The sequence below is a fragment of the Ambystoma mexicanum genome, chromosome 6p, assembly GCF_040938575.1.
Source record: "Ambystoma mexicanum isolate Mex_15411 chromosome 6p, UKY_AmexF1_1, whole genome shotgun sequence".
Taxonomy (NCBI): domain Eukaryota; kingdom Metazoa; phylum Chordata; class Amphibia; order Caudata; family Ambystomatidae; genus Ambystoma; species Ambystoma mexicanum.
Window position 1 is genome coordinate 381,172,479 of NC_090935.1, and position 24,752 is coordinate 381,197,230.

Below are 24,752 nucleotides of genomic sequence, written 5' to 3' on the forward strand. Positions count from 1 at the left end.
TTACTAGGACAGGATATGGTCTATGGTGCTACTTTGGGGTATAATATAAATAATAAATGCAGTTTGAGATGCTTCAAGAACTGTGATCTGCTGCATTGAGCACTCGACCTTGCCTGATGAACAGCTTCCTTACCTTGCTCCCTTTTCTGGGGTTCTTCCAGGTTCTTCTCTTCTCTACACAGCGATCTAAATCCCCAAGTGTTGTAATGGATCTGATGATATACACAGATGAAATAGGCAGGTTTTTGATATGACAGTTATTAACGTGGCAGTCAAAGACTGATCGATTACCCTCCAGGTAGACCCAAACATTTGGAGGATCTGTAGTGCAAAGTTGCACTGCTATTCATTCTGAGTTGTAGTTTCCTTTTCCTATCCAGATTGTAGGGGGAGCAGGTGGTGAGGGATCCCTAACTCACCACCTGCTGGTATCCCTGTTTGTTGTGCGCAGTCTATCGTGTGGGCTACACTCCTCTTGGTGTAAATCAGTAGGAGGGGGGATGATTTTTGGGCTATGACCACTAGCTGGCCTTATGTCATTATCTTATGGCATTTTCCTCTGACTAATTTTCAAGCTCCAACTACGATGAGATCAGAATCCAGGTTAAACATTGTAGGTCCAAACTGTCCAGTACTTTGAAACTCCATACAGTACTGCTGGTGTGTGTCCACCTGTTTCTAATCCCTCGCTGCTCTCTACTCATGATTCTAATGATTTTGAAAACCTTTTTCTATCCAAAGTAAAGGATATTATATCCTCATCAGATCATTCTGCTGCTTCCTCTTATTATAGCCTTGCTGTGCCTACAAACTCAAATAATGTGTTCCCTTCTTTTGCCCGTCTCAGACAGTGATGTCCCATCCATTATTGCTTGCTCTCATTCTACCTCTGCTCAATCTGATCCACTTCCAGATTCCTTGGTCACAGTTATTCTCCATTTATTTGTTTCTTTTTTACCACTGTCTTGGATCTGTCCATTTCATCTGGTTCTTTTCAAGCTTCCTTTAAAACTGGTACTGTTATTCCGTCATGGGAAAAACCTTCTCAAGTCAGTACTAAGGTGGCAAACTTTTGTCTTATGTCAATCTTGCCTTATCTATCCAAGATTCTGCAGCATATCGTCCATTCTCAGCTTACTTCTTAAATTAATTTTCATCACCTTTCCAACCACATCAATCTGGATTCCACCAAGCTATTCAAAGGAAATAGCTTTTCTCTCTGTTTCCAATTCATTTAGTCATGTTCGACATCTAAAAATGTCTACTATACTAATTATTTTAGATGTTAGTGCCACTTTCAACACTGTAGATCACACTGTGTTGCTTTCCACTTTCCTCGAGTGGTATCTCGGGAATGGCTCTTTGGTGGTTCTCTTCTTATCTTTCTTTTCATTCTTTTGTGGTGTCTTGGAAACATTCTTCCTCTCATTCTCTTCCTCTTCCCTGCGGGGTTCTCAAGATTCAGATCTTGGTCCCATTCTTTTCACTATTTACACCTGACCTTTAGCTTCTCACTCAAATCTTCCTTTCCTTCTTTTGATCCATCAATGCTTAACTGCTTGCCTTCTGGTGCTGAAAAGATTGCCTTGCAATTTTTATGTCTTAACCCTAAGAAGACAGAAATTCTATTCTTCCGGCTTCTTCTCCTATTTCTTTTCCTCCCCATAACCTCCCGGTAGCTCCTCATGCTCATAATTTGGGTTTAATTTGTGACTCTGTCTCCTCTTTTCAAGAGCACATTTCTACTATTACTCAATCCTCGTCAGTTCGACTCTTCAATATTAAGAGAATTCATCACATTCTACATTTTTCTTCTGCTAAATTATTATTACAACCTGCATCTTGTCTCATCTTAATTATGTTTTCCTTCTATTATGTTCGATACTTCACTCGGCAGCCAGATTGTTTAAACGAAAATACTCCTCAAAATTCTCAACCTTTTTTATTCAACTTCACTAGATCTAGATTTGAATTTCATTTTCTCTGCTTAGTGTTTCCATGTGTTAATGCGTTGGCTCCAGATTATATGGCCTCTTTAGTTTCCTTATATCATCCTCCTAGGGTTCTTCACTCGTCATCTCAATTTTTCATTCTGTATCACAGCCCACGTGCACCTATTCTCACTTTCGTTCGTTTCAATAACTTGATCCTAATCTATGGAATTCTCTTCCAGTAGACATTCATTACATTATTTGCCTAATCTTGTTCTATTTAAGAAATGTCTTAAATGTCATGTTTTGCAGACTGCCTTTCCTCAACACGTTTTCTCCTGACTTTTGGTTGTGCCATGATCTTTCCTGCCTTTAATGCCTTTAATTGTCACACCTTCATTATTGTTGTACTGTGTAATGCTTTGTGCAGCACATTGGATAAAGACACTGTATACATTCTATAAATACATAAATATCTGTTGTACATCAAAGCTGCACGCAGTGATGATTCATTGGGGCCGCTTCATTCTAGGGCTGTTTATTCATCCAGATTCAGGTAGCACATGGTACAGCATAAGTAGCACAGAGTTATACAGTCGAGTACAGACACCAGTCATCCATCTGGTTTCATCTCTCTTTTTGGTCTGACCCATTCAGTTGCTGCTCATATAACCTGCCCACACGTGCCATAGCTAGGATTCCATAAGCAGTCCTGCTTCTTCAGACTGGAAGATAAATGATACAACAACAGATTTAGATAAAAAATTCACTGCAGATCAATGCGTGGAGGAGGGAGTTGCAGACAGTAAATATGCAGGGCTGCAGATCCTGTCTGTGACAAATACAGCAATCCGCATGGGGTCACACACCTGACATGTTTCTCCCCTGAGCGGTCCAGGTCTCAATGAGCATTCACCATGGGGACTCCAAGAAAGTTTTTTTATTTATTTTATGGCATGTCACACAAACCTAGCTCAACAGCAGAGGAGTGCTTTACAACAGGAGGGTGCACTATACGAAACTAACCAGGTCCTCTAATTGTACCTTGAATGCAAACGTGCTAATGTTGCGGTAACACAAAATGTGAAACTGATTATGTGCAAAAAACTATTTAATAAGTTGACAATCAACACATCACGGAAGTGAAAATTGGAAGTCAATAATACATCAAATAACAATTTTAAAACACACAATTTGTGCTGTACATGTTTCAAATGAAAACTAGATCATGCAAAATGAGAATTAAGGGCATCAATAATCACTTAAAATCTGCCCAACACCGTAGATAAGAAAAAGCAGAAAAGGGAGCTCAAAGTGGGGGCAAAGCTCAAAACATCCTGCAGCGTTTACAACTGGAGTCAAACTAGAGTGAGGACCCCACACATACAATATTTTCTTGTGCCAACGTTTGTAGTAGCTATTCGGGTAAGAAAGCCAAGTGTGACCGTTATCCTTGCTTAAACTAAACGTAAGGTGATAGTGATTAGAAGTTCCTGGTGGTGCCAACTCGAGTTTCAGCTTGACAGGGCCTGATTAGTCTGCACGGCCCAGCCTTCTTCAGAGCAAAAACAACGTAGTATCAAATGCAAAGGACATGTGGAGATGCACAAAAAGTTCCTGTGAAGTAAAAACAACTGTTTTTTGGTGTTGTTCGCAGCACCCAGTGCGGGATAATTAACCATTTTAAAGAGTGTGGCTTTGTCGAAAAGTTTACCTTATCAATGGATAAATCGGGATTTCAAATTAAGTTTCAGCAATATTTTTCAGAATAAAGACCTTCTCGAGTTCAGTGCAGCATGCGTGCCACAGCCAGGCCTGAAAAAGGGCCATGTGTATAAAATCACACGCTGCTCAGGTATGTAAAGCAAACTAAGCACGTGCCCACCAGTGACAAAGGCATAACGTGCTTCCTAACATCTGAGTGGAATTAACTACACAATATTGACTCTGCTAGGAGGGCCTAGTAATCGAGCAAACCCATGCACGGAAGTACACACATGTCAGAATAGACATAAAGTGTACTAATCTATGGACGTGGTAGTTGAGAGTGGACACAGATGGTCAATTTGAAAAGGAACACAGGTGAGTGGATGAGCAGCTAAGCTAAGTATGGTCGAACGGCAGTGGAGAAAGAGGGGCAATGTGAAACCATAGCAGCGTACTCCCTCTTCAGTGATACTTGCGAAATCCTCATCAGGCAAGTCGCGCACATTCTGTGGGTTAAAAAGCGCCTGCAGATTATATGGGAAGCTCTGATTAGCTGGTGGCCATCTTGGAAGGGACAGAATGAATGAAGCGCACATTTGAAAGGCTAATACGCTGATTTACGACTCAAAGCAGTAGACATCTTCATGTGTAAAACTGAATATGCATTTAAATCTGAAAACGGTCCATCATGCATCAAAGCCATAGAGCAGGGACGAGAGCTAATATAGAACTGAGCGTGTGAGCTACAGTGGAGAATTTTTCAACTAGGGGAAATTCAGGAACCCATGTACGTGGTCCCCTTGTGGCATCTATTCAGAGTCCATAACTGCAGCAGCAGCAGAGATGCACCGGCATTGCCCTGGAAGGTGGAGGGGGGGTGCATCTACCCTGAAGAGTAGTGAAGGAAATGTTCTGTGCTTGCTGAAAAAAGATCGTAGAGGGTCTTCTCACAAGAGCATGGACCACTGTAGGTCCTCATTAAGGCCATCTCGATAGGATTTTAAGCAGTGGATCTACTGTTGCTCAAGGTGAAATAATCACAGAATAGTAGTATAATTGTGGAGGTCAGGAATTACACGATCTATGATCATCCACTGAATTTGCCGGTCTGTGTGGCTGTGGCCAGTTTAATGTTGTACCAGTGGAGCTGGAGTACCTGTCCGAATGCGAGACCTATGCTCTCCTATTCTGGTGGAAACTCTTCTGGTGGTCATGCCCATGTCCATTTTCTGGCACAGGCATTTAATAGCATAAAAAATGTTGGTAGTGTTACAGTTAATTTGGGACCTTATAGACCAGTTGATATCATTGTGGATAAAGGCTGAACTAGTGATGCAAAATTCACACGTGGAACAAGTGCCGCATGGATAGTTGCCCACTACTGGTTGTCTGGATAGGGCCGAAAGGTCAGGCAAGGTGGTGGGTCTAGTTGGTGGCAAAGAGAGCCTTGCATGAACAACGTGATCTCTGGCGTTACGCCCTCACTTGAGGGCAAACAATGGGGGGTTGTAAGTACATCCAGTGCTTCATACAAGATTCCAGTATTTTTTCACTCATTTTTTGATGCCAACAGTGTTCTGGGAAAAGGTAGTAACACAAACCAACCGGTCATCTGATGGAGTGTGGCTCACAAGGAAAATTGATCAGTGTAATTTGCCAGTTTGGCCACGTGTTTGAGCATTTTAAAGGGGTAGCCTCTTCAATGAAGTCTAGTTATTATGGAATTAGCATGCAATATATAGTCGTCCTTGAAGGAACAGTTCTGCCTCACTCTAAGAAGTTAGCTATACAGGAGATTATCCCGTAGAGCTTTGGGATGCTGACTGCTGTAGAGAAATGTTGTGTTCCTATCAGTGGACATCCTGTACAAAGTGGTATTGATTTGGCCCCGTTCGTGTTGGATCAGAAGATCCAAAAATGGTATGGTGTCTTTGTTACACTGGTGGGTGAAGAACAAATTAGGATTCCGACTATTAATCCAATCAATAAACGATTCAAGGACCTCCACCATTCCGTGCTCTATAAAAAACACATCATTGATGTATCTCTTCCAGTGGCTCAAGTTGGAAAAAGAAGGTTTGTTGGCAAAAGTGTGAGTGCTCTCAAATTCAGACATATATAGGTTAGCAAGGCTGAGGTAAAAGGCAGCCCCTATAGCCATGCCTTTGCATTGCAAAGCTAGGTTGTTCCCAAATGCACTTTTTTTCCGCATAAGGTGATCTGAGGTAGTTCCACCAGGAATAAGGTGGGCACATTGTGTGTTGGTCCAATCTTGTCCTAAAACATCTGATGTGTTGTTATAAGGTTTGCCTCCTAGGTATGTAATTGTAGCAGCAGTTACTTTCAGCTACAAAGTGGAATCAGGCACCAAAGGTTGTAAGAAATTGTCTATGTACTTGCCACATGGTTCCAAAATGAATCCACACAACGATACGATCGGTCAATCAAGTGGGTTGTCTTGATTTTTGTGAATCTTAGGTAATGAGTATATAATATGAGAATGTGCATTTCATGGAGTTAGAAACATTGCCTCATTGGGGGATGAGAATCACTTTCTACCCCGGCCGTGCATAGTTCTTGTAGTCGCTCCATGATAGAATTGGTCGGATCAGACCGATTTGGTGTATAATGTTCAGAGTTGTCAATTAGAGTTCTAACCATGTGAATATATTTAGAAGTATCCACAATCACACAACTTTTGACCGTGGGGTTGATGGTTATGTCACTGTTCTGACTGAGTTGTTTCAAAGCTGTAGCTTCCTGCTGGCTCAAGTTCTTATGTGTAAGCTGACGATTACACTTTCCTTTACTCCTCACATCTCTGACGTCTCAAAAAAGTCTAACTACCAACTGCACCTCCTCAGAAGTATTCTTCCTTTCCTCTCCTTCCTACAGAGGCTCACTGTCTCCAGAGCTCTGGCTCTCTGTAGGCTGGACTTTTGCAACAGCCTCTTTCTAAATCTGCCTGCAACCACTCTCCGCCCTCTGCAGCTCATCCAGAACAGGGCTGCAAGACTTGTCCTTAGCCTCAATGCCTGGGAACATATCTCTCCAGTCCTAAAATCTCTCCATTGGCTCCCTGTGGCTGCAAGGATTAAATTCAAGACCCTTTGCATCATCCACAAGGCTTTCTGGGGCCTGGGGGCAAAATACCTTCAACTCTCCCTCCGTAAATACATTCCTACTCAAGCTCTTTGCTCCTTTATCTCCAACTCCCTCAGGGTCAGTCACTTCTCCAAGCAAAGAGTTGGGGGTAGATCCCTTTCCTTCACTGGGACCTCCCTCTGGAACAGCCTCCCTGCCTCTCTGAAACTTGAGGAGAACTATCTTCGGTTCTGGAAGCACATCAAGACCTTCCTCTTTGCTTCTTTCTTCTCTTTTCCTCTCCCCTGCTAATCTGTCCGCTTTGGCACTGGGCACCTGATTACCCTCGGATTTTGGGACCAGACCCCTGCCCTCTCAGCCACACACCTGCGCTGCCTCCTGGCAACCCCTGCACTTGGGTCTGTATCTGAGACCCTACAGTCCCTTTCCAGCACTTATCAGACACCTGTTGTCTACACCTTATTCTCGCACTTACCACCAGCTGACCTCACTACCTGTTGTTGTTCTATCACGTGTTCAGCACTTTTCACTCCCCCCTGCCACTCACACTCCCCCCCTTCTCCTCTGCACCTGCACGTCCTCAATGTCACTGGGCCTAATAAGATTGTTGTTTTTTCCTCCCTTGTTTTCCCTCCCTTGCCTCGTCGCGCTCTGAAACATGTGTATGGGCCCGATACAAATAAAATATCATATCATATCATTAGAATCAATTACTTTAGGATGCTCATTGAGTATCATCTTTTCAAATTAGATGATCTCAGGTGGAGTATCTTAATCGGATGGTGTAAAATCAGAAGGGGGTCTTAAGGAAGTATCAGACTGGTCTGGATGTGTTTCTGTATTGGAGAAATAGGCTGCCAAGCTAATCTTTCTGAAGAAATAGCTCAGTTTGAGTTCAGTGGTGTCGCAGTACACCCGTTGAGTGGGGACAAAATGTAGGCCACGCTCTAGGAGGCTTGTCTGTGCAGCAGTAAGACTAATGGAAGAAAGATTGAATATGGCAAGATCTAGCAAGGATAATTTGGGTAATTGTGTTGCCGAATGCTGAATGTTTCTTGATCGGATCAGTATGGTTGCTCCTGTCTGTTCCTCTGTGGTGGTTGACGACCCCGGAACTGAGCTCTCCCAGTTGGAAGCCAGTTGGATCTGGATGAGCTCATCTGTACTGCCTGGTGTCTGCAGTATAGGTAGGATTGTTGCAGAGAAACCCATCCTGTCAGAGAGGTGGGAGAGGAGTGTTAGGTAGTTGAATGCATCAACAGCAGCTAAGTTCTAAGTGGGCTAGAAGGCACAAGTCCATTGTGTCAGTGTTTCACAGTGCATAATTCACCACTTGGATGGTTGCTGTCTTAGTGCTGCAATTGCGGTTCAAGCCAGACTGGTAATCACTGATGAGGCCAAGCTGCTCGATTCTGGCAAGTAGTTGGGTAGCACAAATCTCTTGATAAGCTTTTCGATTAACAGGAGGCTTGTGATTGGTCTGTTGTTGACTAGTTCGTCTGGGTAAAGCATGGGTTTTTTGAGAAGGGATAAGCTAAGATAAGGTAAGTGTTGTTATAGAGCACCCTTCTGCCAATAATTTTGGCCTCACTGTGCATGGCTTTGTATGATGGTCTGGTGAGTAGTGCTTATAAATGCAGAAAAACTGTAGTGTTGATGGATGATAGTTGGAAGTACCCATTCCCTGTGTGCAGATATGTAGACTCTATGGCCCTCAGTCCGAGTGTGCTGGTATTTTGCTGGTGATTCTTTTGAGGCGGAGGCACAGTTTCTGGCAACTGCAACCACAGAATCACTGGAACATCACAACCTTGCGGGAGCGCGCAATCCGACATGCCGATAACGGTGCAACTGGCATGATGAAAACACTGTCATCATCCACTGAAATTGGTGGCACATCAGCAAAAATACTGGTGGCACCATTACCGGCATGTCCCTCATGGAAAAAATGGCAACAGAAACTGTGACCGGAAACAATGTCATCACCGGAAATGGTAGCTCGCCGGCTGCCATTTTGGAAACCACAATCAACTTAAAATCTCCTAGTTCCTGTTGCCATCCAGCCACATAGATGCTGGCTTCTCAACAGCAGGCATGACAACTCAGATCCCTAAAAGGTGGCAGCGGATGCCACGCTTTTCTGAGCAAGAACTCACCATCCTGACAGACACCATTGTGGAACAGGCTGCTGAGCTGTTTGCCACTGACCACCTGCGCAGTACACAACTCCGCAAAAATACCATCTGGGAGGAGCTGGCACAGAAGCTGTCAGCCGTGGGACCCGTACCACACACAGAACATGACTGCCATAAGTGGTGGGATGACCTCCGCCTGAGGCACTGCAACCTGCTGTTGGCCCACAGGGAGGAATGCCGGGCAATTGGTGGTGAGACTGCCTCACCAATAAAGCTCATGCCGTGGAAGGAGAAATGTAGCAGTGTGCTGCACCTCGAAGGGATCGAGGGAGTGGGAGTGGTGGTGGCTGGTGCAGGGACACCTGGAGAGGGCAATGAGTACAACATGCCACACCAAAACAACCACAGTGGGCAGGCAAATGCAGCGCACATCCAACCCATAGAGTGGTCAACGAACCCTGGCCGTTGCCCAAGGGTTTACAAGCATTCCCCCCCACCCCCAAACATCCAAACACACATATGCCCATATGAGTGCTGGTCATGTGTACAAATTGATGACATGAGAAGCAACACATGCACTAGGCACACACCCTCCAAGGAGGCATGTATGCACCATGAGCAATGGGCCCCCGTAACCCACTCACATGCATGTACGCATTGAAGCCATTCTGACGGACCTGGCCCTGGCATGGTTGACCGCCTACCTGTCAAACTGACACCCCCAAGTGCAATTGGGCCCTTCCCTTCCGTCACCTCCACCTCTCTCTCCACCTGTGGCGTCCCTCAGGGCACCATTCTATTGCCTTGACCCTCTGGCCCACTTGATCCCCACCTTCTCTCCTCACTTCCAGTGCCATGCTGATGACACACAGCTCACCTTTAACCTCCCATCCTCTACCTCCTCTCCTTCCTCTCTCATACATGACTGCCTGACTGCTATTCATGCATTGTGCTCTGCTAACAATCTCTGCCTTAATGCCAGCAAGACAGAGAAGCCTCTCATTGTGATGCCTGCGCCCTGTATTCCACCCACTTTCTGGCCACCTTCCACGGGCCCCCTCCCCTCATCCCTCTGTGAGGCTAAAATCCCTACCCTTCCTCACCTACCCCTAAAAGCCCAATGTCTCCAGAACTCTGGTTCCCTCTAGGATTGACTACTGCAACAGCCTCTTCCACAATCTACCTCTTAACTACCTTTGCCCCTTCAAACTAATCCAGAATAGGGCAGCGTGAATCATCCTAGGTCTCCAGCACTAGAACTGCATTCCGCCATCCCGGAAATCTCTCCACTGGCTCCCGGTGACTGCAAGGATCAAATTCCAGACCCTTTGCCTCATCCACAAGGCTGTCTGGGGCCTGTTCCCCCATGAGTCTTACTGGGGCCAGTCCATCCTTGACCAGTCTCCCCCAGCATCCCTTACCAGCCCTCGGGCACCCTTCCCTGCACTAGCCCGATTCTGGTCTACCCCATCCTTCGCACTGTACTCCCTTCCCCCTTTTACCCCTTGCACCTGCCCTTGTGGCTCCCATCAGCACTTGTTCAGCCCTTGTGCCCCCACCCCAGGCACTTCACCCCCTCACATCCCTGCCCCCTTACTCCTCCATCCCCTGTACCTTATTGTTCCCTGCACTTGCCCTGTAAGAATGTCACAAGGCCCAGTACAACCGTTGATCCTAATTTTGTCACCAATGTCCAAACCCCATTGGTCTTGTGGTGCCTGGAAACACTTGTACAAATGTACAATGTGTGAACTGGAAACTCCATTCACAAGCATCATGTCACACGCTTTATGAACTACAGTTGCAAGGCCATAGGATGTAACAGAGGTGAATAACGGCATGCCCATTTCACCCCCACTTGCACCTCATCTGAAAGGTATCAAGGTGGACCAAGCACCTCATGGCTACCCACACAGAGGATATGATATGATATGATATGGCATTTGTAACACGCCAATACACAAGTGCTTAAAGGCGCAGCGAGGCAGGGGGGGGAACAAGGGGAGACAGACAACGATCCTACTAGGCCAGGTGTCATTCAGATCGCGCAAGTGCAAAGGGTAGAGGGAAAGGGAAACGTGCAAGGGGGAAAGTGAGAGGGGAAAGTGCAGTACAAGGTTAATAGCATACAGCAAACAGGATAAATAACCAGGGCCAGCTGGTGGCATGTGCGATGTAAGTGCAGACAAGTGCTGGGAAGGGGGGCTGTAGGGATACAGACACAGTCCCGTAGTGCAGGGGTTGCCATGGAGGCAGTGCAGGGGAGAGTGGCTTGGCCAAGGACCGAGAACGGTGAGTGGCCCAGTTGCAGATTCAGTGCAGTTTCAGTAGTATTAGCAGGGGAGAGGCGGAGAGAAAGCGGAGGCAAAGAGGAAGGTTTTGAGGTGCTTCCGGAACCGGAGATGGTTCTCCTCAAGTTTCAGGGAGGCAGGAAGGCTGTTCCAGATGGAGGCCCCTGCAGCGGAGAGAGATCTGCCCCAAACTCATTGTTTGGAGAAGCGGCTGACCCTGAGGGAGTTGGAGGCGGATGAGCGAAGAGCTCGAGAAGGAAGATATTTAGGAAGAGAGAGTTGAAGGTATTTAGGCCCAAGGCCCCAGACGGCCTTGTGGACAATGCAGAGGGTTTTGAACTTGATCCTCGCAGTCACTGGGAACCAGTGCAGTGATTTCAGTCCTGGAGAGATACAGTCTCTGGGTTTGAGGCCAAGGACAAGTCTCGCAGTCCTGTTCTGGATGAGTTGCAAGGGGCGGAGAGTAGAGGCGGGCAGATTTAGATAGAGGCTGTTACAGTAGTCCAGCTTCGAGAGAACCAGGGCTCTAGAGACAGTGAGCTTCTGGGGGAAGGAGAGGAAAGGAAGGATACCTCTGAGGAGGTGTAGCTGGTAGTGTGACTTCTTAGAGACGTCGGATATGTGAGGAGAGAAGGAGAGTGTGGAGTCGAAGATGATCCCAAGGTTTTTTGCCTTGCAGGTAGGAGCAGGAAGCGGGCCAAGAGAGGCCGGCCAGAGAGCTGCAGGGAAGGAGGGAGTGGGTGTGCCGATGAGTAGAATCTCAGTCTTACTGGCATTAAGGCAGAGGTCGTTGGCGGCACACCATTCCTGGATAGCAGAAAGACAGTCAGAGATGAGGGAAGGAGAAGAGGAGGTCGAGGGTAGCCTGAAAATGAGATGGGTATCATCCGCATAGCACTGAAAGTTGGAGCAGAGAGCAGCGATGCGGTTGGCGAGAAGTGCCAGATACTGGTTGAATAGCCAGGGAGAGAGGTTAGATCCCTGGGGGACACCACAGGTAGAGAAAAAGATGTCAGAGAGGAAAGACCCCAGTTGGACCTGGGAGGGTCGATTAGAGAGGAAAGAGGTAAGCCACGCCAGAGCCTGACCAGTGATACCCAGGTTATCACAGAGGCGGTTGAGCAGGATGATATGGTTGACAGTATCAAAGGCAGAAGAGAGATCAAGCAAAATGAGAACACATGGAATGTTAGAGTCAAGGTTCGAGAGCAGGTCCTCACGGATGTTCAGGAGAGCAGTTTCCGTGCTTCTGTCAGCTCTGAAGCCAGACTGATGGTCATGAAGACTACCAACAGATTCAGCATGGAGATTGAGCTGGGAGATGGCCAGTTTCTCCAGGAGCTTGCCCAGGAAGGGGGTGATAGAGATTGGGCGATAGTTAGCCGGGCAGGAAGGGTCGGAAGAGGGTTTCTTAAGAAGGGGGTGCACAAGGGAGTGCCTGAGAGGGGATGGGAAGACTCCAGAGGCAAAGGAGTGATTGCAGAAGTCAGCAAGGGCAGGAGCCAGGGAGTCTATGTGGTCCTTGATAGTCTTGGAGGAACAGGGGTGGACCTGTTTTGACGAGACTTTCATAGATCGGACTTGTCTTGAAACCTCGTCAGCAGAAAAAAGGGGAAATGCAGAGAAGGAGAGAGGAGGTGTGGCTGCAGAAGGGCCAGAGGAAGGGCAGAGAATAGAGGGGGGAGGTGATAGGAGGAGAGTGAGGACAGGATGTCCTGAGTTTTTGAAATTAAGTGATGAGAGAGCCATACCCCGCAAAACCACTGCCAACGCCACACCAGCACCAGCCACGTAAACCACAGGCCCACTGAGCATGCTGCCTGCCCTGCAGCAACACCTGCTATGCCAACAGAGGCACAGCCAGCTACCCCAGCAGCAACCAACCCCACAGGCAGCAGCCCCTGCTGCAACACCACAGGCAGCTGCCCATACAGCAACACCAGCTCTGGCCATGGAGGCAGGCCGGGTGACCCTGACACACAGCAGTGTGGGCCATCGAGACAGCCACCCCCCCACCAGCCTTCCGTGTATGTCGTCACCTCAAGGACAATGATGCCAGGCATGAGGGCGGGGACACCACCGAGGGGTCACCAGAACACCCCCCCCACCACCGTCCATCATTCAGCCCCTCCGACCGCCACAGCCCACCTCCACCACTGATCCCCAGCATTCGAGATATGGATGCAGGCATCTGGCACATCGATGCATGGCATGAGGAGATGGATGGACTCATGCGCCAGCAGCAGGAGGAGACCCAGATGATGCGGGACAGTGTGCAGGTCACCAGCCGATGCTGTGCATGTGCCCTGGGCTGCTCCTTGTGTGCAACGGTCCTGCTTGCACAGAGGGTCCAGGAGGGTAATGAGGCAATTGTGTCACTTGTTGAGTCCCTCACTCTTTCCCTGCAGGCAGCCCTAGAGCACAGGGACACGGCAGGTTCCAACCCCCCTCAACCATCACCACGTCTGCCAGCTCCCAACAGAGCAGCCTGAGGCGATGATCACTGCACCTGTCAGGCTCACCAGAAAAGTACAGGTCCAGTGTGAAGAGGCCATGGACGTGAGCCAGTTCCAAAGCCAGGCCCGCAAAACTCCAATGAGACCTACAAATCAGGGACACAATTTACATGACGAGTCCCAGACCTCTAGGGATCAGTATAATATTACAACCTGAACCAACATCAAAACTGCAAAAGGATCTGTTGAAATTCCAAGCGGAAACAAAGATGGGATTCTTCCTCCAAGCCTGCAAAAATCCTCCATGCTATGATACTGGAATATGCAATTTACAATACATGGACTGGGCTATAATATGATTTGTGAATTATTGTCATGCCTCCCAAGGTGCAATACTGCTCCAATTCCACCCATTGGCCTTCTTTAACCTGTCACTTAATCATATTGTTTGCATGGCGCCTTGAAGTGGGCAGTTGGAGGCATGTGGTGCCAAGCATATCACCAATAAATAGATAAATGCCAATGTAAGAGTTTTTTTAATATCACAGTTTGTTTTCGAACAATTTGGATAAGTACTTGTGAAGTCCATAAAACATTTTGAATGTTAGCTATCTTGCAATTGCCAGATATAAATGAAGTGTCCATTAAAACTTTATCCCTCACTGTCCAGGTGAATGCAGCAGTGGAGTCTGTGATGACGCCTCCTGCATCAACGGCGGCACCTGCACTTCCGGTGGAGCAGACTCGTACATGTGCCTTTGCCCAATCGGATTCAGAGGCCGGCACTGTGAAAGGGGTAATATTCTGGAACTGAATGCATGAGTGGGGGAAATGCCTTGCATTGTTTAAGCAAATGTCTGTGGTGCTATTGGGAACCGGTCTCACAGGCATATCGTTTGATAGGGTGAAATGTGAATTCCTATTCATGCAGGAGACACCTAAGCAACTGCACCCATGTTGCCTGTGTGTTTATTTAAATCTTTACAGATGCAAAGAATACCAATTAGTTCTTGTAGAGGCAGGTGTGGCGACCACCCATTCAATGAGGAGGCTCAGAATGCAGTCTTTACCACACAGGGAAAGACCCCACTCCAAGACTCCTCAGAGCGGGAGGCTGCCATCTTCCCTCGGCCGTAACAAAGGTAAGTGCGCACCCCACATCCCCGCCCCATCCCCCCATCCAATGGAAAGGGAGAAGGGACTACCCCCCGTTCCCTGGTGGCCATTTTCTTTGTTTACTTTTTTTAAGCACTGTTTAATGGCTGGCATGGAAAGGGAGAAGGGACTATATGCAGGCCCGTATCCCCAACCCATGGCCGGCATTTTCTTTTGCTTTTTTATGTTGAGTTGAGAAACGTTTTTCAAGCCTTTTTGCAAACTTGAGAAAAATTACTACTATATCCCGGTACAACGTGCAGGGATACTATTAGCAATAGAACCCTTGGAGGGGGGACATTACCGGTCTGGTAAAGCCCCCTCCTCGGGTTCTATTGCTTAGTAATGCATCTACCGTAATTAAGCGGGCACATGCAAAGCTATTATAGGAAAGGGCATTAATCTAGTGCACTGAAACCGCTAGTGCCTCAGTATACTGGGAAAGAAATCAAACCTTTGGATATAAGGATGACCTTGATCTGAATTGCCATCCTTCATGTCACTCGCTATATTTTAGATTGCGCATTGGGGCCTACAATCTGTGTCCAATCCTACGTCATATTGGGGTAATGCGCACTAGTGATGCCCTAGTACTGTACACATTGACTAAGTACATAATAGTAATTTTTGCCATCACTACGTATTTGCAGAGAGCCTGGCAGCTCAGGAAAGTAACAACACGGGCCTTCTAGTGACAACAATGATAAGGCTGCAGTTCTCAATTAGTAACTCAGTGCTTATCCTCGACATGGTGAAAAAGGACATTGTATGAATTGTGATTGGTATTACCAATCGATATCATTTTATTATTACCACACTTGCTATCTGCTTTCTGCAGCCCATTTGTGTATGATTGTAATTAGTGTTATATGGCTTAAGATCGGTTTTTATATATGTTGAGTTTTAATCATAAACCTTGATGTATTATTTCTGTTATTTTATGTAGTATTTTTAACTGTATCTTGAATATCCCCTGTGTGCCAACGAGTAAAGGGACAACCTACCGTTGTTTCTTGGTATTTTTATTGGTATATTATTTGAGGCTTCGCCTGAAATGAAGTAAACATGTATTCATTGTTTGATTGCATGCAGCAGAAGTTAGACAGCCTGCACATTTTTGTTTGCATACTCCCAATTAGACTTGTCAATGTTTAATAAAATGAACACACGTACCTCTCTGTGATATATTTTTTAAATATTGAACTGAATCAGCCAGAAGGGTAATATGCTCTGGCCACGGCTGGGAGTGCATAGCACGTACTTCACAACACCCAGCATGAAACCAAAACATTCACACCCAGACCTCAACATCACATGACGGCTACTGACCAAAAACGGACCAACGATCAGTCGCTGGTTTCTCCAAACTGAAGCTGACAACTGAACATCAAAGCTATCTTGCTCTTCCCCCTCTTAACCCCACTAACAACCCCCCAAATCCCTCCCATTGCAGATCCGCAGGAGTGCCAAGAGACCACACAAGTGGCGACAGTGTGCGGTACAAGAACCTTCAACATAAAATAACTCTTGGATAGAGTGGTTGCTGATATTTACATCAATACTGGAATGATATGATATGACCAGCTCCATGAAATGATGCCTTGTTTGTTTGTTTGTTGTGAATTTGCAGCATTCATCTTGGCTGTGCCTCAGTTTAACGAGTCCTTGCACTCGTTCGCTGCAACGGCCTGGCCCTTTCCACCACAGCACTACCTTTCCTTCATCGAGTTTGAAATCATCTTGCGGCCAGATTCTGAGAGCGGAGTTATTCTGTACAGCTACGATACAGACAGCAAAGACTTCATCTCCATTAATATGGTGGCCAGCCATGTGGAATTTAGATTTGATTGTGGATCAGGAACAGCAGTGATACGGTAACGTTTGACTATTTAAATCAATATAGGCCAATATTATGGCTAGTAAAACAGAATGCATTATGCTAAGGAAGAAAAGAAGTGTGTTATGCTATTTGGTTTCATGCCATGCTTCGCTGACATTTATATGCCATTTTGGTTCTCTTAAAAAGAGGAAGAGTAGGTTTGGTTAGAAGGGAGAGCAGGTTGGCTTTGCTGTTGTGTTGATGTTTGTAATTCAGAACTATCCGTGTACCATGAGCTTGTCTGTTTTTAGGTAGTTTGTGTGGACAACTATTGGGGTATATGTCTATTGGGGAGCCGTGTCTACCCATGGTGCAAGGATGGGTTGGTTTGGACTGTGACAGTGATAATTAAGTCACTTGCCGAGGTGTATCATTGTGATGTGTGATGGGGGATGGTCAAATTGTCATTTGTGGTTGGCCATAGGTGTGTGTATTGTGTGTTGGAACGCAGAACATGAGCGTGCTACTGCAGGAAGCAATCACTGCATACCCCAATTGCCATTTGAAGCCTCCATTCAGTGTCAGCGTGCCAACATCCGGGTAATGTAGGATCATTATATGGGGAAGTCCTTACACACCCTACTGCGCTGTCTCCCTGGCAACCGCAAGTGTCCTAGTGATCCTTCACTGTAATCTAATTGAACTATAGTGTTAACTGGTAAGATAGTTCAGTGCAGGTGCAGGTTTGAATCCAAGGGAGGGACAACTTACCACTCAAACCATTAACATGGGCAATAATAAAAGTACTGCTAAAGCACTTAGATACAAGAATCACCTGGCATGAAACGCGCTCTGTAAAAATGTGATATTCCTCACTATTATTTTTGATGAAATACCCTTATTCTATGGGTAGTCCACACACTCAAAGCTGCTCAGGGGTTTTTCCCACATCAGTATATATTTCACAGCGACTTTGTACTCAATTCCACAGAAAAGAATTAGGAAAGATTTGAGAAGCAAAAACAATGTGTTTTGTGTTTCTTACTTACTTTCAAGTTTAGTTGGCTGTGAAACATTAGGGGAGTAGGTGTTTTTAAGGTCTCTAAGTACCAGGGCAACTCATTTAAAGAATCACCCTTTGATAGCTATATAATTAGGAAAAACGCTAGCACTGATTTACCAAACCATTACACATAGCTATGCATCACATAGTTACATTACATTATTTCAATAATGATAGTTTACAAGAGTCACTATAATTGCTCCTTGGTGCGTGAACTCTTTTTGTCTAATATATTACATAACTCTCACTGGATATTTGAAAGACAATCCACACATGAACAAGGTCATGGAATAGAGAAAACTGTGTTTTTTGTTGTTGATGATGCTTCAAAATAACCTAATACAAACGAATTCTCATGCACATGTGCTTCAAGTGTATTGAAGTTTACCGGAAGCCTACATGAAACTGAAAGTCTATTCTTACCTTTATGTGTTAATACTATAGAACGTACATACAGCAGACTAAACAATTTGAAATACATATCCTCATAAACACGTTTTAAGCTGAATAGAGACACTTGTAAACATCTCTTGTTTTGTGCAGGAGTTTGGAGCCCATAACTCTTGGCCAGTGGCATGAGCTACGTGTGTCCCGTACAGCAAAGAATGGTATATTGCAAGTGGATAGTCAAAAACCAGTGGAAGGAATGGCTGAGGTAAGTGTCCTTGAGATTTGCTTCTGCTGCTGTGAAGCTCCATAAGAAATTGCTCGATTCGTCATTACCATTTTTACTGCATTGTTTTTTCACCACATGCACATCATTTAATTAACATGAATATGTTGTAATGTGTATCTGAGTGTGGTGACATCACTGTTGGATGGAATGTAGTGATGTCAGAGTGTGTGGAGTGTTGGGGATGTTATGCTCTGAATACTGGTTCTAAGATTTACAGTTGAGACCTAAGCTGGCGTGAAGGGACATGCCGATGTTTACCTTCCTGGCAATTAACTTACAATAAACCTACAAATAACTTACCTGATGGTCTGGGTGTTACTTCAGGTACCAAGTTATTACACTGGCGACGAGGATGGACTTCTGTCGAGGAGGGGACAGTGCAGGGCCAGGAAACAACGCCCTCCATTGAGTCCATGTCCCATGAAGAAGATGTCAGCAGATTAGTGTCCAGTGATGTTTTAACTGGGCTGCACATACCTCTTCAGCAGGCCAGGTGGTGCTGAGAAGTGGAGTCTAGTCGGCACACAAGTTGGTGTGCTGCGCTGGAAGGGCACCGGGTCGAGTGCACCAGCAAAAAGGGGGCCTCAGCAGGCTAGTGGGCTGGAAGTTTTGAGCACTGTACAGTGTGCAGCCCAGTTTGCCAAGGCTGCATAAGAGCGTCTCACCAGCCGGCGTTCGGGAACGCTGAGGCCTGTCTAGAGGACAGAGAGTTGTGTGGGTCAAAGGAGGCCCGTTATCCAGTAGGTGTCCGGGAAGGATCCCTGTGCTGAGTGAGCCAGCAGTTGGCGAGCACTTGTTTTTTTTTTTTTAAACTTTTATTTTTAGCGGCACAAGGTTACATGGTGCAGGCAGCAAGGCCACAAGTTCAACATGTGTAGAAGACGTTGCAATACATTTGGCAAGGTACATTGGTCACAGCAATACAAGGCAGTGGTCGCATGAGATATATACAAGTAAGTGTGCACATAGTAGGGTTAGTTACAGCGGAGTGGGAGACAAGCCAGAGCTGGAGGCACTTGTACTTCTATTGTTAAGGTACGTGTTGAATTCCGTCCAGATGTTACGGGGGCGAGATGTAACAGGGAGCATAGATATGAATTCCTCCTCGCAATTGCGTGACCAGGTAAGCATCTGGAGCCATTTCCGGTGAGCCGGAGGGGAGGGATTTTTCCAATTCTGAAGAACGCATTTCTTGGCAACCATACATGCAATATTCAGAAATCTAGCTGAGCATCTAGTGTCATCGGTCGCCCAGGCGCCAAACAGGACGGCCAGAGGATCCGGGTCAATAACGACTCCAATGATAGCAGAGAGAGTTTCAAGGATACCCTCCCAGAAACTAAGCAGTTTGTTGCAAGACCAGAACATGTGTAGGTGATCGGCCTCTGTCGCCCCGCAGCGGGGGCAGGGGCGTGCCGCAGTATGAGCGAATCTAGAGGTTCTGTATGGGGTATAGTAAAGTCTATTTAGGAGTTTGTACTGCATGGCACGAAAACGGAAGTTGAGGGAGACTCGTTGGGTGTGCAGGCACATGTTCTCCCAGGCCCCATCTGATATTTCCAGGCCCAGGTCGTCGGCCCAGCCATCTCGTGCCTTGAGAGTGGGAATAGGGGAGGCAGCCTGAAATATCTTGTAGAGTGAGGAGACCACGCCGCGGGCGCCCCCTGAATTGGCAATGTATGCGATGGCTGGGTTGTCCGGGGGCTCGTCCGGGAATGTGGGCCATTTGGACCTAAACGCGGCCCGCAGTCTATAATATTGGAGGGTTTCCAACGCGGTCCCGGTGTGACCCGGTTTCCAAGATCGGGGGTCGATAAACCTACCTTCAGGGTAGAAGTCCGTCAGTGCATGGTATCCCAGCTCCCCCCAGTGTCGGGCCAGCGCTGCGTCATGTGTGGGTTCCAGGCCAGGAAAGGCCCACACAGGAAGCCACTTGTAGTACGGGAAGGCACCAGGCATCTGGGAAAGCATGCGAGACCAGGCCAATAGAGTTGTGTAGAGAGGGTCAATAGGAGAGTCGGGTATGTATTGGTAATGCAGTAACGCGGACATTAGGTCGATGCCGGTGGTCGCCAAACTCTCCAGTTTGACATGGGGACGTGTTGGTGCACCAGGATACCAGTGGGTGGCATGCTGGGCCTGAGCTGCGTGCCAGTAAAGTGATACATTCGGGGCGGTGAGTCCCCCTAGTTTGTATGGGAGTGTCATGTCCGTCCACTTTTTGCGTACTGCGCCCGCGTGCCAAAGGAACTGAGCAAACAGTGTGTGCAGTCTGGCAAAGTAGTTATTCCCAGGCCACACGGGTACGTTGCCAAATGTGTAGAGGAGTTTGGGGAGCAGAATCATTTTAATGAGGGAGAGCCGTCCAGCAATGGAGAGCGGGAGGGCACGCCACCTGAGAAGTTTGGTTTCGACAATGCGCGATACCGCAGAGTAATTGTCAGCGAGAAGGGAGGACTTGGCCAAGGATATGTGCACGCCCAAATATCTAAAACCATTCGGTGACCAACGGAGGGGGTATTCAGAGGCAGGTTGCTGGGTGGACTTAGTGAGCGGGAAGATCTCTGACTTGGAATAATTGATAGTGAAGCCGGAGTGAGTGCCTATGCGGGTTATGTCCCTTAGTATTGAGTCAAGGTGTGTTGCAGGGTCTCTGATGTATAAGAGAACATCGTCCGCATATAGGGAAATAATTTCGGGGCTGTCTTTCAGTCTTATACCCTTGCGGGCATGGTGAGCACGGACATGGTCTGCCATTGGTTCAATAGCTAAGGCGAACAGTATTGGAGAGAAAGGGCATCCCTGTCGGGTGCCTCTGAACAGTGTGAAAAGATCAGAAGTTAGTGTATTGATCCTAACCCGTGCCACAGGGGAAGTGTAAAGCAATTTTATAAATCTAATCATGTTCGGGCCAATACCCATATTCTCAAGAACCAGCCAAGTATATCTCCAGGAGACCATATCGAAGGCCTTCTGGGCGTCCAGTGTGACCACCACTGCTTGTGCCTCTTGGTCAATGCGGGACATTACGTTAAACAGTCTCCTGATGTTGTGGGAGGTGGACCTGCCCGGTACAAAGCCGGCCTGGTCATCGTGGACCAGATATGTCATAATGGGCAGAAATCGGTTCGCTATAATTTTTGCAAAGATCTTTGTGTCGAGGTTCATTAGGGAGAGGGGTCTGTAGGACCCACATTCGTCGTCGGGCTTATCGGGCTTGAGCAGCACCGTAATGGCTGCCTCGCGCATAGAGAGGGGAAGAATAGAGACTCGGAGCGATTCATCCCAGACCTCGAGTAGCTTGGGGGCGAGTATGGCGACGTGTTCTTGATAGAAATCGGCGGTCAGACCGTCGGGCCCCGGGGCTTTGCCTTTGGGTAGGTCAGAGATGGCTGTAACTATCTCGTCGAGCGTGACTGGAGAGTCTAGTTCGTCACGGGCAGCGGAGGAGACCTCAGTGGTGGGGATCGAGTCAAGGAGTTCCCGCATGTGCTGTTCAGTGTGCTCAGCAGGCTGAGAGTAGAGAGATCTGTAGAATTCGGTAAATGTGTTCAGAATTTGTTGGTCAGCCCATTGAGTATTACCCTGTTCATCTTTAAGTGAGGTGATTTGCATTCGGCCAGATTCCCATTTAGTTAGTGTCGCTAACGTTCTCCCGGGCCTCTCTCCCTCGCCATATTTCCTGGCCGCTTGAGGGCGACCAAGGAAATGTATCTCGCTGACGGCGAGTTTGTTGAAGGCTTGGAGTTCCTCAGAAATCTGGGCCAGAGTGGCGGGGTCTGCACCAGAGGCGCCTTGCAGTTCCAATTGTTTCAGTTTGCTTTCTGAACGGCTCAGTGCTGTTCTGATTGATTTCAGCACCCCAGCTTCCCGGGAGATAGACATTCCCCTGATATACACCTTAAAGGCGTCCCACCTTACGGCGGCAGAGGTATCTCGGAGAGAATTCATTTCGAAGAAGGACAGAATATCGTCGAGTATTTCAGCCTTAAATACCACATCTCGCAAGGCGTCGGATTTAAAACGCCAGGTGCTGAACGTCGGGACGGGTACTCCTAGTCTGGCTGTGAGTGTGATCGGGGCATGATCAGAAAGCGTGCGGGGTAGGATCTGGGAGCCCAACACCCCTCCCATGACACCCTTCGAGACAAGAAACAAGTCAATCCTAGAAGAGCTCCCATGCACTGATGAGTAGTAAGTATAGTCTCTAAGATGTGGGTGTAGCGACCTCCAGGCATCGCAAATGTCGAGGGTCTTAATGTGAGAGTGCAACCTGCGGGCGGCACTGGACAGAGGCCGTGGGTTGGTTCCAGTCCTATCTAGGGCTGAATCAAGAATAAGATTCAAGTCTCCCCCCCAAATGACCAGAGTTCCCACATATCCCAGCAGTATAGTGGCGATCTTATCAAAAAAATCAGGAGAATCGATATTGGGGCAATAGGTATTGACGAGCAGATATTCTTTGTTGGCCAAAGTGCAATGTAGTATGACATAGCGTCCCTCAGGGTCAGTGTAGTTTTTATGCAGTGTGAACTTGATGGATTTATGGATCATGGTTAGAACCCCCCTGGATTGAGTGGAGTAGGAGGTAAAAAATCTAGTAGGCCCCCATGCCGGGGCCATAGTTCGGGGGATGTGGCCATTGGAGTGCGTCTCCTGCAAGAACAGTATCTTACAGTTATGTCTGTTGGCATATGCCATGATTTTGCGCGCCTTAGTGTGATTGCTTACCCCTCGGACATTCCATGACATTAAGACGGTTGCCATAACTGTGCCAGGCGTCTCATTATGTGACACGTGTTCTCAATGAACGTCTCGGACCCAACAATAGTGTGCGCCCCAAGGGTTGAGGCAAGATTTACGAACGTGGCCCATTAGTGCCGGCCACATGCAACCTCGTGTGCCTTTTGTGGATAACACCCGGTTTCCCCCCCCCACCCTCACCACCAACCCATGATCAGCAGTGTACATCCCACCCATCCCCAACTGTGCACAGTCGGACCGACCCCAACATGATCCTGCCAGTGCAAAAGCCCAACAGGGGCGAACCAAAAACAGAGAACTAGGAAGCAGTGCAATCGCAATGGGGTGCGCTATTGCCGTGTGTTAGCACGCTTGGGACACTAAGGCGTCCGTGAGAAATTAAACAGTGTTTGCGGTTTAGTGAAGGATGTCACAGCCGTTACCTATGGCCGTGCCGGCCTGGATGTGTAGTAGAGAGGCATAGCATTTGACGAGAACAAGAATCAACATGATCACTTTGAGTAGATCAGCAACATGCACGATAGAAAGTGCGTATCCGAGGGCTAAGGGACCATGAGTATAGCCCAGAGGGCATGAAAAGTAGGAATACAACAGCAGGGTAGTAGTGTGGATGGACCATGGATGATGAAGCCCTCAGATCGCTCGAGTAGGCGGCGATCCGAGAGAGCAAGTTTCAAATTAAGATCAGACATTTCCCATATCATCTCCAACAAGGGTATATCCAAGAGCTGTGCAATCGCAGTGGGGTGCGCCGCTGCCGTGCAGGAATGAACATTGTTAGCGGACATATCGAGAGTACACCCCAGTTCCACCTAATGGGGCACAGGGAGCGACCCGCATCCCACAGGGATCCAGCAGCCCAGCCCAAGCGGGAACATGAGATGATGCATACCCAGGTGCTCGTGGAGGGAGGGCAATGGTTGTTGCCAGAACAAAGGAGCTATGCATGTCAGAGAGCAACAGAAGTAAATGTGGGAGAATAACTTGAACGGAAGGACTGTTGCTCCCCAGAGAGCGTAAATTAAACCTGCATAGGACCACATTGTATACCAGTGAATGCAGAGGTGTGGTCACTCATGGATGTGAACAAAGAGTGGCATGAGTCGATCTACCAATAAGCATAGCATCAAAGCATCTCAAAGCAAACATAAAATTCACTCATTATGCACAGTGTCATCAGCCGGAGGGTGGAGAGGAACATGTGCCTCGATGAATTTAACCGCCTCAGACGGCACTGTAAAAAAATAAAGTTTGCCGTTGAACGTGAACTTCAAGCGTGCAGGGAAAAGTATGGCGTAGGGGATGTGCCTTTCCCTGAGGAGTTTCTTCACTCCGAGGAACTGGCGACGCTCCTGTTGAACTCCGGTGGAAAAGTCGGGGAAAATCCTGATCACCTGCGAGTCCATTCGTAACTCGCCTTTTTCCCTTGCAAGGCGGAGGATTAAGTCACGGTCTTTGAAGCTTAGAACCTTGGCAATGATAGGCCTCGGAAAGTCACCGGGTTTGGGCCGGGATGACAGTGCTCTATGGGCCCTTTCGATGGTGAAGAAGGGAGACATGTCAGGGTTGCCCAGTAGTTCCCTCAGGAGGTCTTCGACTGCCGATTCCAGTCGACCCCTCAGCGCATTTTCAGGGACACCAACGATGCGT

General features: G+C 47.3%; 1 protein-coding gene across 2 annotated transcripts in view; it reads left to right on the forward strand.

Annotated features, from left to right (window-relative positions):
- Nucleotides 1-24,752, forward strand: part of EGFLAM (EGF like, fibronectin type III and laminin G domains) — a 674,079-nt gene that overhangs the window by 517,764 nt on the left and 131,563 nt on the right. For both annotated transcript variants that reach the window (XM_069627154.1, XM_069627153.1), the window contains exons 14-16: nucleotides 14,296-14,421; nucleotides 16,411-16,654; nucleotides 18,206-18,317. In XM_069627154.1, coding sequence (XP_069483255.1) covers nucleotides 14,296-14,421; nucleotides 16,411-16,654; nucleotides 18,206-18,317 — 482 coding nt within the window. The remainder of the gene's footprint in view (nucleotides 1-14,295; nucleotides 14,422-16,410; nucleotides 16,655-18,205; nucleotides 18,318-24,752) is intronic.